The sequence below is a fragment of the Sorex fumeus genome, unplaced genomic scaffold, assembly GCF_029834395.1.
Source record: "Sorex fumeus unplaced genomic scaffold, SorFum_2.1 ptg000092l, whole genome shotgun sequence".
Lineage (NCBI taxonomy): Eukaryota > Metazoa > Chordata > Mammalia > Eulipotyphla > Soricidae > Sorex > Sorex fumeus.
The window spans coordinates 5952514-5967601 of NW_026606149.1; the positions used below are offsets into that span (position 1 = coordinate 5952514).

General features: G+C 55.8%; 1 protein-coding gene across 1 annotated transcript in view; it reads right to left on the reverse strand.

Annotated features, from left to right (window-relative positions):
- The window catches only part of RTTN (rotatin), a 107455-nt gene that overhangs the window by 78870 nt on the left and 13497 nt on the right, over positions 1-15088 (reverse strand). Inside the window, exons 10-18 of the mRNA XM_056131521.1 lie at positions 12747-12862; positions 8749-8931; positions 6916-7128; positions 5274-5386; positions 3623-3749; positions 2427-2552; positions 1664-1780; positions 893-1032; positions 36-207 (exon numbers count right to left, since the gene is read on the reverse strand). Of these exons, the coding sequence (XP_055987496.1) occupies positions 36-207; positions 893-1032; positions 1664-1780; positions 2427-2552; positions 3623-3749; positions 5274-5386; positions 6916-7128; positions 8749-8931; positions 12747-12862 (1307 nt within the window). The remainder of the gene's footprint in view (positions 1-35; positions 208-892; positions 1033-1663; positions 1781-2426; positions 2553-3622; positions 3750-5273; positions 5387-6915; positions 7129-8748; positions 8932-12746; positions 12863-15088) is intronic.

Genomic DNA, 15088 nt, shown 5'->3' on the forward strand with positions numbered 1-15088 from the left:
TTCCGGAAACGCAGGCGCGACCTGAGCCCCATCACCTTGATGATGAGCTCTTTCCGGTCGTCCAGCCGGAGTTCCAGGGGCCTCCTCACGATGAACAAATCCGTCGCTCTGGAGAGAAGCCGGGCATCGACCAGAGGCCGCTTTCCCTCGGCCCCTTCTTCCCGGGCAAGGTGAGTCGCCAAGTACTTCAAGGCGAGCAAGCGCACGCTGGAAAACAAGGGCACCGCCGAGAATGCGCTGGCCGCGCACTGGGCGACGCGCGGGGAAGCCCGCGGTTCCGCTGGAGAGCGACGTCCTGCACTGCGGAGGGAAGGGGCCGGACTTCCCCATTAAGGTAGCTGGGTTCTAGTTACGACCCTGCTTGTGATTCCAAAGTGAGCCCTGGCACCGAGAGCCGGCCCCAGTGAGCAGACATCACTGCCGACGGAGGGAAGGGACTCGGCCAACAGAGCCCGTAGTTGTGAGTTCAAAAACAGCGACCGGTTTCCTGGGGAACATGAAAACATGCCCCGTGTGTCCCCATGCGAGGTCCAGCCCGAGGGACGCGTGAGAGCGGGGGCCGTCCAAAAGCCTTCAGGGGGTCCAGACGCCTCTCCAAGAGGGAAACACAGAGGCTGCCGAATCTCATCAAAATCCTACTTTCCGTGCAGTGGACAGACGCGGGGCCACGGAGCGGGGCGGGCACCCAGCTCCAAGGACAGAGCAAAGGCGGCAGGAGAAACGCAAGACGCCACAGCCGGCCCAGGGCCTGAGTGAGTGCGGGCCACTCCCGGAGGCCGGTGAGAGGCCGCCCTGCGCGTCCAGGCCCGGGCACAGCCACGCTGGGGCCCCCCCGGGGAAACCCATCCCCCAACTGAAGGGCAACTGCTGTCTCGCGCGGCCGCGGACTCACTTGGGCTTCCTGACCAGCAGCAGCCGCAGGATGAACTTGAGCCAGACGGGCGGGGGCAGGACGCCGCCGCCCGCCTCGGAGCTGGCCTTGCTCAGGAGGAGGATGCAGCTGCCCAGGGGGTCCTCGGTGTCGGCATAGCCCTGCGGCGACACACGGGCAGAGGCCCGAGGGGTCAGGAGCGCAGCACGCCCTCCACGGCCGAGCCGGGAGGAGAACCGCGCTGGCCCCCGGGACGCTCAGGAACGCCTGCAGCTGAGCAGAGGGGGCGCGGCTCAGAGAAGCGCCTGGGCAGGCCGTGGACAGCCGCAGCGAAGGGTCAGGGCAATGCTGAGGAGCGGGGCAGTGCCTCCCCCCACCTGCGGCAGTCACACAGTTACAAACAGGAGCGGGCCCCAGCGACAGCACCGTGCAGGCAGGGTGTTTGCCTCATGCTCAGCCAACGGGGTTCGTTCCCGGGCACCCTGCCTGGCCCTCTGAGCCCCGGCAGGCAGGATCCCTGAGCACTGAGCCAGGAGTAATCCATGAGCACCAGTAGGTGTGGTCCAAAGAAATGAGTAACAATAAAACCAGGCAACAGGACACTAGAACAAATTAAAGCGCATTTTCAAATTAAAACCAAAAAAAAAAAAAATTAAACTACAACTAAACTGGGCAAGTGAGGAGATACACGGACTTGGAGGCCGAGTCCCGCCCTGGGTGTCTGCTCCAGCCCCTGGCGCTGGTTCTCCTGCCTTCCCGCCTTCCCTCTCCCCCGGAACCCGCCCGAGCTACCTGCAGCACCGGGATGACGGGGCACAGAGACTCGATGAACCTGCTCCAGGTGGGCGCCGTCATCATCAGCCGGCCCTGCAGCAGGTACGTCAGGATGGCCCTGGCCGCGGCCTGCACCTGCGCAAAGCACACACAGGGACTCAACGGGCACGGCCCCAGCCCCGGCCACCCCACCTCCCCAGGCAGCAGCCCGCACCCGCCACCCGCTGCTTCTCTACGGCAAAGGGGGTCGCGGGGAGGTCCTTCAAGAACAAGTATGTCGGGCCGGGGCGACAGCACAGCGGGCAGGGCGTTTGGCTGGCACGCAGCCGACCCGGGTTCGATTCCCAGCATCCCACATTATCCCCCGAGCACCGCCAGGAGTAATTCCTGAGTGCAGAGCCAGGAGGAACCCCTGAGCATCGCCGGGTGTGACCCAAAAAAGGAAAAAAAAAGAGAACAAGTATGTCACTGGTCTGGATTCCCAGGTTTTCTTTGTAGTTTCTTTTCAAGAACGCTTCATGGCCAGAGAAACAGCACGTGCCCGGCACACCGCTGACCCTGGTCTGCAATCTGGTCCCTCCACGGAGAGCGCCGGGAGTCCCAGGGCCCAAGCACCCTCCGCCCCGCCAAAAGACCAAACCCACACACCACCCCCACGACTGCAGGCGCAGAGTCAGGCTACGTTCCCATCAGGCTGGAAACTGTCTCGTGGGACGGCTGCCTGGTCTGATGGGCCGAAGGGGCGCAGCCGCTCCGAGCGTCTCCTTCCCACCTGCCGTACCTCGTTCTGGGGTTCTTGGAGGCCAAATGCAGAAATCTCATAAAGGACTTTCGGGTGGAGGAGAAAATGAATCCCAGTACAGAGTGACGACACGGGCTTGCTGACGTTATGGATGCCTAAGCACTCCTGGAAAACAGAACAGAGTCCTTGTAGAGGACAGAGAGGCAGTCCAACGCACTGATTTTTTCAAAGGCGTCTTTGTTCTATTCCAATTCCAGGATTTACTACCTTGAAACTTTTCTCTTACTCTATGTGAGACAAAAGCCTACGAAGTTTTGTTGAGTAAAGTGAAGTACAAGCAGGAGATGAAAATGGCTGTTACAGTGATGGCTGCTGAGAGCGAGCCCCGGGCACTGCGCAGCTCAGTGAGGGGAGAAAGGGTGTGTCGGTTCCCGGGGAGAGGGGGAGAGGGCACCCACACCCGCACCCACACAGGCACGCAGCAACCCCAGCTCTGGGCGTAAGCGATGGCAGGGGAAGCCAGGAACTGCAACAGACACCTGCAACCACGGCGCGGGAAGCTGCCCACGGCGACAAGGAGGGGACAGGGTCGGAGACTGGACCGGTGAGCAGAGCCCCTGCCTGGCGCCCGCCCCACCCATGCCCCAGAGCCGCCAGGAGGAAGTCCCGAGCTGACCTCAGCCGCAAAACCCGAGAGGGCGGAAAGATAAAAGGCAACTGCCCAAGTGTCCACCTCCACGTGAAAAGGTCAAATGTGGTAAACACAAGTAAACACACATATCAGTAATGATGAAATTACTTCAGTAATGAAACGGATGAAACGGTCACCATCCTACGTGTGACAGGTTAAGCTTCGGTGATCTTCAACGACACAGAAAATGAAGACTTGTTTCTGCAATATTACCGGGAGAAGATCTGAAGCGATGACACTTCAATCCCCATCACCCCAAACTCGCCTCTGGAAGAGCCAGAGCCAGGCGGCCTCCCCATCACTCAGCGACCCAGCAGAGGGTAACTCGGCCCCGGAACCACCCGACTCTTCCGCAACAGGAACTCAATGGGTGGGCTTAGGAGGGGACCTCAGAGCACCGACTCCCAGGAGCTAAGGAGGACCACCTATTTCCTGCGGCCGTGGGCTTCCGTCCCTCCTAGGTCCGGGAACTCAATTCTGGGAGCTGACCTGGGGCCCCGATGTTGGTCACCGCCCCTCCCCCCCACCCCCGAAGGCGGCCCACCTTGACGGTCTCCAGGCAGCAGCGGTAGGTCTCGGCCCGCACCTGCGGCGTGGGGTGTGACAGCAGCCGCAGCAGAACCTTCTGGCTCTCGCCCCGCAGCAGCGGGCTGGCCTGGGCCGACTTCCAGCTGGGGGCAGCCAAGACACGCAGGGGGGTTATTCCAGGAGGCATGGGGAGGGGGCGGGAGTTGAGTCCACTCGCTCCGGGTTCTCCATCGGGAGCTAGCCCAGCTGATGCAACGTAAGTATCCATGCATTCACGCACTCACTTGCTTCAAGGCTGGGACTGACTATTCTCCCTTCGAGAGTACCCCAAACGAGACTGTCCAAAAAAAAAAACACTGTTTGGGGCTGGAGCTATAGCACAGCGGGTAGGGCGTTTGCCTTGCACGCGCCCAACCCGGGTTCGGTTCCCAGCATCCCATAGGGTCCCCCGAGCACCGCCAGGAGTGATTCCTGAGTGCATGAGCCAGGAGTAACTCCTGTGCATTGCCGGGTGTGACCCAAAAAGCAACAACAACAAATAAAACCCTGTTTGGGATATACACATTGGTAGGCACCGTAAGAAACAGTCTAGGGATCCCTCAAAATCTGTCACAGGAATGCAGCAGTTTCTCGTGTCCGAGGAACAGAGTGGGCGTGCTGGAGAAGTGTCTGTGCATCACCCGGGACCCTGCAGCCACCACCAGGACCCGCCGCTGGGCGGATAGGTAAAGGAAGTGTAGCATGAAGATACCAGGGGCCGCTACTCAGTGTTAGAAAGGAAAGCCTAGCCCTCGTGGCAGCATGAACGAGCCCGGAAATCATCACGGGACATGAAATAAACAGAAACCGCTAAATACAACCTGATCTCGCTTATCAATCAAATCTAAACAAGCCAAACCTGCGTAGAAGCAGCGACGAGGAAGCTGGGTGAAGGATGCGAGGGAGAGGGAAGGGGACATTCGGGTCCCAAGGAACCAGGCTAAGGCCCTTCACGGCAAGATCAGCGACAAAAAGAATGAGCGGAATCTTTGGTCGTTGGCGGGGATAAAAAATGCCCCAGACGCACAGACACAAAGATAATTACATGGGAGCAGACATCAAATCACACACGGGGTACAAAAAAAAATATACAAAGCCATACTTAAATAAAAATTATCAGTATGACATTTACTCTTTCCAAAAGCAAGAGAGGTAATTAGGTTCTAAATATGAGTTTGCCCTGCTGTCCTGGGGGTCAATGGTGCTCTCCAAAACTCCGTGCGAGAAAAAGGCAGGAAGGAATGAAACTTACACTCTTAAGAGCCTGAAATTTACATTATTAATTAAAACTTTAGGGCTGGATATACTTCAAAGATAAACTTTAAAGAGAAATGAATACCCTCGACTGCTTGGTCGGATGAACTCCAAAAGAAACGCGTAAAAACCCAAAGACAACTCATTTTAACGATGACATTTTTTAAGTTCCTATTAAGTAAAAGCGAACTATCCTGATGCCACTGAACATACTTTTTCCAGCTCAGACACACAGAAAACCGAGCACCTTAAAAACAAAAAGAGCAAGATTTAAGAGCAGTTTTGCTTTCACTGCCGCAAAGCTTACACACCCAAACGTCATGACCGATCATAAGGGAATCATAGAAAGGGGGGAAAAAATTCACAGGCCTTACATCTTTGAACAAATGCAGATGATTTCCGTTATTAGGGCGAAGTGCTGATGGTAGGAAAAGCTCCGCAGGGCGTGGTCCGCCAGCTCCACCAACTCTAAGAGATTCTTCTCGCCCTTCAAAGGAAGCAGAAGGGGGCGGTGAACGCCACGTTCGTGTACGATGACACGCCCGACCGCCCCGATGCAGAAGAATCGCAGTTACTCGGGGACCCTGGCCTGCCCACCCGCCGCAACCCGGCCCCGGGGCCAGCTCCCAGCTGGAGGCCACGGTGAGGCCTGACTCCCTGCGGCAGCCCCCTCGCCCCCGCCAACTCGGCAGGGCTCGCCCGTCTCCTGGCCACCTCGCCCTTCTCGCCCTTCCAACCCCCCGGCTGGTGCCAGGGTGCAAGGGCCGTCCCTGCAGGCATGACGAGCGGGCCCTGTGGAATGCCAGCCACGCGCAGCTGTCTCGGAGGAGACAGGAAGCCCGCGGGATCGCCATGTGGCCAAGAGAAAAGGGTAACGGGAAAAATCAAGCAACGTGAAGTTCAAGGAGGGGCCAAGGCAATTAAGGACTCTGTCCGTGATTTTTCCAAAATATTTAGTATTTAGAAAGAAAAAACAACAAGCCAAACTTGGTTGTCTTTTATGACTTGGCAACCCTTTCCACGGTAACGGGAAATATTCCGAATGGCCTCTCGGAAAAGGACAAATGACAAGACACGGCTGAAAGTCATCCGACCACCTCTTTTGTTCTGTTTTTGTTTTTGTTTCTGGGTCACACCTGGTGGTGCTCGGGGCTGCCTCCTGGCTCTGCACTCACAGACCACTCCTGGCATGCTTGGGGCACCATGTGGGACGCCAGGGATCGAATCCGGGTGGACCGCGTGCAAGGCAAGTGCCCTCCCCGCTGTGCTACTCCTCCTGCTTCCCTTTCACCTAGCTCCTGACATTTAGTTGAAACAAACAAACAAAAAAATCAGGTCCTTTGTAGATGCAATGAGTCGATAAGTCATCAAAGGGAAAAATATCTAAATAAGCAATAAAATGGAACTTACAATTCTGTTTTTTCAACTGTCAGTTCATGCAGAGTAAGTCGCTTTATAGCGGAACTCCCTATTAAATATTAAAACCTTTATTGTAGGCGCTGCAGCGATAGCCCAGTGGGTGGGGCATTTGCCTTGCATGCAGCCGACCTGGGTTCAGTTCCCAGCATCCCATATGGTGCCCCAAGTACCACCAGGAGTAATTCCTGAGTGCAATGAGCCAGGAGTAACCCCTGTGCATTGCCGGGTGTGACTCAGAAAGCAAAAACAAAACAAAACAAAACAAAGGTAAAGGTAAAGGTAAAGGCCCTCCCGTTGATCGTCGATTTGCTCGAGCGGGCCCAGTAACGTCTCCATTGGAGACTTTGTTGTTACTGTGTCTGGCATATCGAATACTCTCGGTAGCTTGCCGGGCTCTCCCTTTATACTAATCCTTGCTTCTGTAAGACCCACCCATCTCAGGAACGCACCTATAAAGTCTTCCTTTCGCTTTTATGCACATCCTAATCTGACCGCTGACTTCAACGGGTCACCAACCCAGGTCCGGCAGCTCAGTTCTTGCTGTCCCTCACCCCTGAGCGCCCGGGGAAGCGCTCCAGTCTCCGGGCGCGCCCATACCTCCCTCCCCGCGTCGGCCAGGAAGCTGCAGGCGCACTCGATGGAGCGCACGGCCTGGGCGGCGCGCGTGTAGACGCTGTAGCTGTCCGAGTCCAGCTGCTCCAGGTAGGCGAGCGCGGCAGCGTGCTCGCCCGGGTACTCCAGGGACAGGGGCAAGTCCAGAGCGACCAGGAACAGGGCAGCCGACATGGACTCCGGCAGGAAGCGGCTCGCCTGGGCGGAGGGAGAGAAGAGACGCTCTGCGTGCTGGAACCGTGTCCTCCCAGAGGCGCGGCCAACGGCGAGCTCCGTGTCCGGCCTTCCAGCAATGCTCCCCCACATGCCTCTGCTCTCTGCCTTCCCAGAGGAAACACACGCCATCCCCTCGGCCTTTTCTCTGAATATCTTGAAGCCCCATTTCAAACCCTTCCCCTAGCCCTGAGATGGGGCGTTTCCTTCTCTTCCTGCACGCATGCCGTCTGTCCGTTGCCTGGGGCAGCCCAGCTCTGCGGGCGAGCGGCATCTTTCGTGCCCAGGACTGCCCGCGGCCCGAGCTCCTCCGAAGAAGCTTCCTTCACAGACACAGTGAGAGGGTGTCTGGCGGCAAGGAAGGAAGTACGGACCCCCGGGCTGACCGACGACAGAGCCGCCGGAGCACCGTAACAGAAAACGAGGCTGGGCTCGTGTTCCAGAGAGGAGGAGGAGGAAGAAGCCCAACACAGTATCTAAAATAGTTCCCAACACTCACAAGAAACTAACCTTTCAATAGCGAAGTAAATAAAGCAATGGGCTCAAGTGAAGCCGTCTGTTTTATTATAAAAGTCTTTGTTGTTTGGGTGGACCGGGGGGGGGGGGGGGGGGCCGGGGCAGCAGGGAACCACACACCCAGCAGTGCTCAGATGACTCCTGGCTCTGTGCTCAGGGGACACACAAAAAGCAAAAAAAAAAAAAAAAAAGAACTGTTTTTTTTTTTTTTCGATCACACCCAGCGGTGCTCAGGGGTTCCTCCTGACTCTGCACTCAGGAATTACTCCTGGAGGTGCTCGGGGTACCCTATGGGATGCTGGGAATCGAGCCGAGTTGGCCTTGTGCAAGGCAAATGCCCTCCCGCTGTGCTATCGCTCCAGCCCCATGCATGAACTGCTTTTCAATTCGGTTTGGTTTTGCATCACAGTGACTGGGCGACGGTGTGTGCATGGGTCTTACTCCTGATTCTGCGCTCAGGGCTCTCTCTTGGGGGCTCTGGGGAGCAAGCTGGATGCTGGGGGCGCAGGCCACGTGGGTGGCAGGAGCCCAGCCCGCTGGACAACCCCTCCGGCCTGGAGGCGCATTTTAATAGACTCGGAAGCGATCTCCTGCCACAGAGGGAGTGAAGTGAAGTGACCGGCCGCCTGCTCCCCGGTAAGAGCCCTGCGCCACAGCGGAGACGGCCCCCATGCACCTCCCCAAGGGCCGGGCTGGCCAGGACACTGAGCTCAGAGAGTCAGAATGGGCGCAAGCAGACATGGTCGGAGCTGGGCGGCCCCCGAAGGAAGGGGGAGGGCGAGGAGGCCGGCAGCCCCACGCGGGCGGAGCCCAGTGACACGGGTCGGGCTCCAGTCCGAGCAGAGGCCAAGCTCACTCTGCCCGGACCCAGGAGTGCCACCGACAGGAACCAAGGGGGCCCCAGGGGTCCCTGCCTGTCAGATGGAGGAGCACTGTGTCCCGGGCAGTGACAGGGGCAAGGGCAGGCAGGGGCCTGGCCTCGGGGAGGAGGTGCCAGTCACAGGAAGGAGAGGCCCGCGAGGAAGCGCGTGGGCAGTCACCCCTACCACGGGCTCGTCCCCCGAGACCGATGGAGCTCCCCACACTCACCTTCTCCACGGGGAGCACTGTCTGCAGCAGCCGCAGAGCGAGCAGCGAGGCGCTGACGAAGGCCATCCGGTGGTGCACCCGCACAGCCTCGTGGGGGCCCTCGTGGGGGCCCGCGTGGGCGCGGCTCTGGTGGTGGCACAGCGTGTCCCCCAGGGAGCTCAGCACAGCCAGCAGGCGCTCTCTCTGCGAACGACAGGCGGCACTGCGGGAGGAGCACTGGAGAAGGAGCACGGCGGGAGGGGCGGCTGCCAGGGGCCCCCCACTCACCCCCGACTCTCAGCCCGCTGGGTTCTGCTTTCCCAGGACACGCCCGGGAAAGCTTCTCCCCAGCTCAGGCCGAGAGTCTCAAGGCGTGACACACTCAGAGCCTCAGACTCGCTCAGTGATGCTCACGCACTTCCTACCGTGATTCCTAAGGAAAGAAGCCAAACACCAAAGTCGAACACGCCCCCAAGTCCTGTCTGGCGCTGCTGGGACCCGAGGGCCTCTCCCCCACTCGGGAGGCCTGTGACAGCCGACACAGGCCTGGGAGCCAGAGCTGCCAGGCCCCTGGGGGCCACGCCACGCCCACACGCGAGAGGGCAAGCTCAGTCCTCAGGAGTGAAACAGTTAAATCATCACAAGACGAGTTAATGGGGCCAGAAAGACAGTGTGGCAGGTCAGGCACTTGCCTTGGACACGGTCAACCTGGGTCCGATCGCCAGTACCCCACAAGGTCCCCCGGGAGTGCTGAGCACAGACGAAGGAGCCCTGAGGCCACCAAGGGCAGCCCACAAACCAGAACAAACCGCCCCCCACCACCAAAGGAAAAAAAAAGTCAATTAAAAATCGTGCCGTACAAAGTCACCAGATCCTGGAGCTAGAGCAGCGGAAACGGTCTCTCTCAGTTTCCCAAGAGCCCGCAGCTCAGGTCAAAGCTGCGTACCGAACGCTGGAACACACGCGTGAAATAGAAAGGAAGCTGGAACACAGGCAGTCAGGGCTCGGGAAACAGCTCAGGGGGCAGGGGCGGGCCTTGGACACGGCCCACCCGGGCTCCATCCCTGCACCACACACGGCCCACCCCGCACTGCAAGAGTGGTCCCTGAGCACCAAGCCAGGAGGAACCCCTGAGCGTCCTGGGGTGTGACCCAAAACCAAGACAAAGAGAGATGTGTGTATACGTGTATGGGTCTGTGTCTACGTGTGTATATATGTGTGTAGGTATGTGTGCATGTGTGAGTGTGTATGTGTATCTATGTGTGTGTGCATGCGTGTGTGTATGGGTGTATGAGAGAGAGAGAGAAAGAGAGAGAGAAAGAGAGAGAGAGAGAGAGAGAGAGAGAGAGAGTGTGTGTGTGTGTGTGTGTGTGTGTGTGCACAACCCTTCTGCAAATGCAGCTAGACTGTCCCGGCTCTGCCGACGGCCCGGTGGCCTGGAGACCCACCCCAGCTGCTGGACACAGGACAGAGCACGAAGCCTCCCTCTCAACTGTCCATGGAAAACAGGGAGAAACAAAACGTGTTTCTGAACGGCCCATCAACGAAGGAAAACGGCCTAACGCACGGGCGGGTGAGTTTTACTCAAAGATGACTCTGCAGGAAATGGAATGGAAGGGCCTAAGGCCTAGAAAACTCTGTGCAGGGTCACAACGGGACAACCGAGCCCACCGCAGCCCCAGGGGCGAGAAGGAAAGAACGAGGGGGCGACCCCCCTCCTTCCCCCTCCCCGCCCCGCTCCCCACCTCCCCTCCCCGTTGACAGGGGCGCTGCTGTCCCCCCAGGCACTCCTCTGTCCCAGGGCCAGGCGGCACTGCTCGCCGGCACACAGTGGACGCCAGGCACCCCGGCCTCTGCCCTGTCCCCTCGGACGGCTGTGCAACCCCAACAACAGAAAAACTCTCATCAGTTTTCTGCTTGGGGGCCACACCCAGCTACGCTCAGGGCTCACTGCGGACAGTGCTCAGGGCCCCCTCCGGGGTGCCGGGCCACCCTTGGGGTGCAGTGTGCGAGCAGGGTCCGTAGCGGCCCTCGGGGCGGCCTTTCTTCCCCGCTCTGATCCCCCAAGACTCAGCAGGGCGCTGCTCCCCGCTTCCTCTTCAAACTTGGCAAAACTACGCTGGGAAATTCTACCTAATTGCTTCTATTACTACGTAGCCAAAGAATGAGACTTTCCCTAGGAGACAGTTATTCTTTTAAACAAGAAAAAGTAAATTAAATATAATTTCAAGCAGTGCTGTTTTATTTAACATTTCTAACATACCAATTGGCACTTGTACAACAGACTTAACCTTTAAAGTAAAAATAATCCACTGAATCATAAAAGATCAGCATCCCCCCCCAAAAAAAATGAAGGAATAACTTTTACAGATCATATTCTGGCCAAGAAAATTTCAGTTAAAAAAAAATTTTTTTTCCAGTTAATTTAAGCAACTGATAAAACATTCTTCACACTTCTAGGAAAAAACTCACTTGCTGAAATCTTCAATATGTGAAGATTTCTGATAAAAGCACTACAAAAATGTGTGATAACCTTAAAGAATAAAGAAAAATTGAGGGTAAGGATTTTTTTTGAAACTTGAAAGCATAAGATACGATGCCTTTTGCAAATGCTTGTTTTCTCTTTTCAAGAAATTTTCCAAGTTAAAAAAAATAGCTTGAGTTTTTTACACCCGGGATTGACATCAAGCAAACACCAGCAAGTAGTTAAATTCTAGCCTCGGGGGTATGGTGCCACCAGCAGGTCAGTCTGTGAGGCGAGTGCACCAGCTGCCTGATGGCGCCTTCAGACTTCCAGATACCCCCAAATTGCCGCTGTGCCTTTGGCCAGACCCCAAAAACTTGGGGCAAAGTTTACCAAGAAAGTGAACGGCCAAAAGTTGGGTATGTGGGAGACACACCCACAAACCACCTCCGGCTCAGCTATATAATTGGAGGCATGGCCTCTCTGGTTCCTGATCGAACTGCTTAATGGCCATGACCCCAGAGACTCAGAAACAAATCTCGAAACCCAGCAGCTTTTGGCAGAAATGCGTCCGGTCCCTGCAGTAGGTTACTGGTGCTGGGCCAACCCAGGTGGGAATAGGTTTCGTGCCTTGGCCTGGGCCTCACAGGATGGGGGTGGAGACGGTCCTGGTCTCCCCGTCCCAACGATACCCCAAGTCATCGCCCACTAACGGTCTTTCTGGCTCCTGATCAAGCTGCTTAACGGCCATGATCCCAGAGGCTCAAGAGCAGATCTCGAAACCCAGTGGCTTTTGGCAGAAATCCCTCCAGATTTAAGTGTTAAAATTTCGGAATTTCAAAATCATGCGGTCACTCCTGCAGCCACGCAACATCATATGTTATTCATAACCAGCAACAGAACACAAATCGTCTACTGTTGCCTTTTCAGCAGATCTGAGTGTTGGGGTAAAATCCCAAATAGTAATGGTGGGTCTGGTGTCGAAATATTGAATGTGATCAAAGTAGAGAGAGGGTCATGTGGAAATCATCTGCCCCACAGGTAGGGGGAGGATGTGGATTGGGGGTATACTGGGGTTTTTGGTGGTGGAGAATGGGCACTGGTGAAGGGACGGGTGTTTCATTGTATGACCGAGACTTAGACCCGAAAGCTTTGTAACTGCTCTCATGGTGATTCAATAAAGAAAATTATAAAAAAAAAAAAAAAAAAAATGAAAAAAAAAAGTAAGGTGGAGTTCATCCTTATTTCAATCAGCTTAATCCATGACTAAATAAATATCAAAGTACTCCTACATAAAAATAAAAAAGCCCCTGAGAGGATCATGTCCGACTTCTAGCACCAAAAGGAAAGAACCCCCCCTCACTGGCCTATTGTTGCACCGATACAACATTCCCTGACTCAGAAACCCAAGCCTGTTCCAGGTCATGCACGAAATAAACTGTCTCTATGAAAGGATACACTCAAACACTAATGAGATCATGAAACAAGCTTCAGAAGATGAAAATAAGAATAAAAATGCAATTACCCACATCCCAAGGAAAACATCAATTCTTACCATATCAATAGCAAACAGACTGTTGTCATCCCAGACATCTGCCGAGATCGCTTCACCCGTCAGTATCAAATCCTCCGCCAGCAATTCCAGGACTCTTATTATCATCTGCCTGCTACCTGGAGTCCAGAGGAGAACGAGGAGGAAGAAAGTGAGCTCTCACACGCACGGGTGAATATCGCACGGGTCTATCCTCTCGTGGGTCACGCCCCACCAATTCCCACTTCTCTATTTTATTGTTTCTTGAATTGCAGAAAGAAAGAAAGAAATAGGAAAGTCGTAACCTACAACCGCCATGAAAGACTTGGCATCCTTGTGATTACTCAGCCAGAACACAGCAAATGTGGTGAAAAGTGGAGAAGATACCCAGGAAGGGAGAAGCAAAGTCGGACAGTGCCGGGAGACACACGAAAACCATTCGTCTGGGGCTGGAGCGAGAGCACAGCCGGGAGGGCATTTGCCTTGCACAAGGCCAATCCGGGTTCAATTCCCAGCATCCCAAATGGTCCCCCGAGCTCTGCGAGGAGTAATTAATTCCTGAGTGCAGAGCCAGGAGTGACCCCTGTGCATCGCCAGGTGTGACCCAAAACAGCAAAAAAAAAAAAGTTCTTCAAACTCATGGCCCATCCCGGGAAGCGTGATCTGTGGCAAAGCACTCGGTGAGCCTGGCGCGGTCCAGCAATCTCCCCTGTACTGAAAGGAGCCTTAATCTCCATTATAAGTGAGCGTTTCCACACAAGGGCTCACAAGGGCTGCCCAGGAAGCAAAGCCCGAAACTGGAGCCACCATAAACGCATCTGCTGAATGTAACTGAAGAAACGCCAAGGATCTGCCCCAAAGCCTAAAAGAGATCCACACAAACTATGCTGTCAAAGCCACACGGCTCAGAGCAAGCCCACTCCCGCGAGGGACAAGAGCGGGAATCCCACCAGCTCTGATGGCCAGGAAGGTCGGAGACCCAGGCCGGCCCGGCCAGCCCGCAGGATAAAGGCCAGTGTCTCGGGCCCAAGAATGAAACGGCGTCTGCTCGGAGTGGTCCCGATTAATTGTTTCATAAGAGCAGCTGGAGCCAATTCTTTCCGAAATCCCTTATGAAACTGAACAACTATAAATTACGCGCTAATTTACCACAAAAGGGCACGAGAACATTTAGAAAATTTTATGTACCAAGACACAGCTTTATAATTATCAATCTGACTTTTTACAGCATATTAAGGAAAGGTTAAATGCAAAATCATTACATCGAAGGCCGTTCTTCTCAGTGCAGCAGGCAGACAAACACATCCTTGATGATGCCAAAGTTCAGCTCTTCCTTCATGTCACAGAACTGGCCCGTGGATTCAGATGCCCCCACAGTGCAGAGGCCGACCTTCTCACTCCATGCAGGGGAGTGCGGCTTTCCCAGGACAGAGGCCCGTGCCCACTCCCCGAACACACAACTTTGTACCCCACCCCTGTCACGTCAGCAAAAACAGTGGCAGGGCATACAGAGCCCCCCACGAGAGGATACACGGTCACTCTTTGTAAGACGGGGGGAGAGGTCCGCCAACAGGAGAAGCCCCGTGACAGGAAGTGACTCTGGCCCCCTTTAGCTCACAAGTCTAGCTAATATAACTGAAGAAACGCCAAGGATCTGCCCCAAACCCTAAAAGAGATCCACACAAACTATGCTATCAAAGCCACACGGCTCAGAGCAAGCCCACTCCTGCGAGGGACAAGAGCGGGAATCCCACCAGCTCTGATGGCCAGGAAGGTCGGAGACCCAGGCCGGCCCGGCCAGCCCGCAGGATAAAGGCCAGTGTCTCAGGTCCAGTGCTGTACCACTGTGGTCTTGGGAAATGTTCAGCCTCAGAGACTAAAGATCACCATCACCTTCGAGGTCTCCCTTCGAAACGCCCCGGGCTTCCGCCGGATTCTAAAGAAACGGCCCAAAGCCCCTGCCCTCAGCTGCCTGGCTTCGGAGGAGTCTCTAAGCCACTTTCAGTCTGTTTCCACCCAGCAGAAGCAGCGGCCAGCCCAGACAGGGCCAGGCAGCACAGGCCGGGGGCCGGGCCCCGAGCATCTCCCAAGGACTCTGGTGCCAGACTAGGGCGTGGGCCAGCTCAGCACAGTTCCCTACCCGCCCAGATGACAACCAGAGCTCCAGCCCCAGCACATCTGAGAGGAAAGCGCTGACCCCAAAATGGTTCAGAATGGGGGGGGGGGGGGGGGGGGTTGTGTTTGAAGGAAAGACTTACCGCAACGGTAAGATCTGGGGTTTGCTTTTGTTTCTAACACGGTTTAAAGAAGACAGTGCACAGAGGGAAGAGTAAACGAACAGGGAAGGCAGCTCAGCCAGGGCCGGC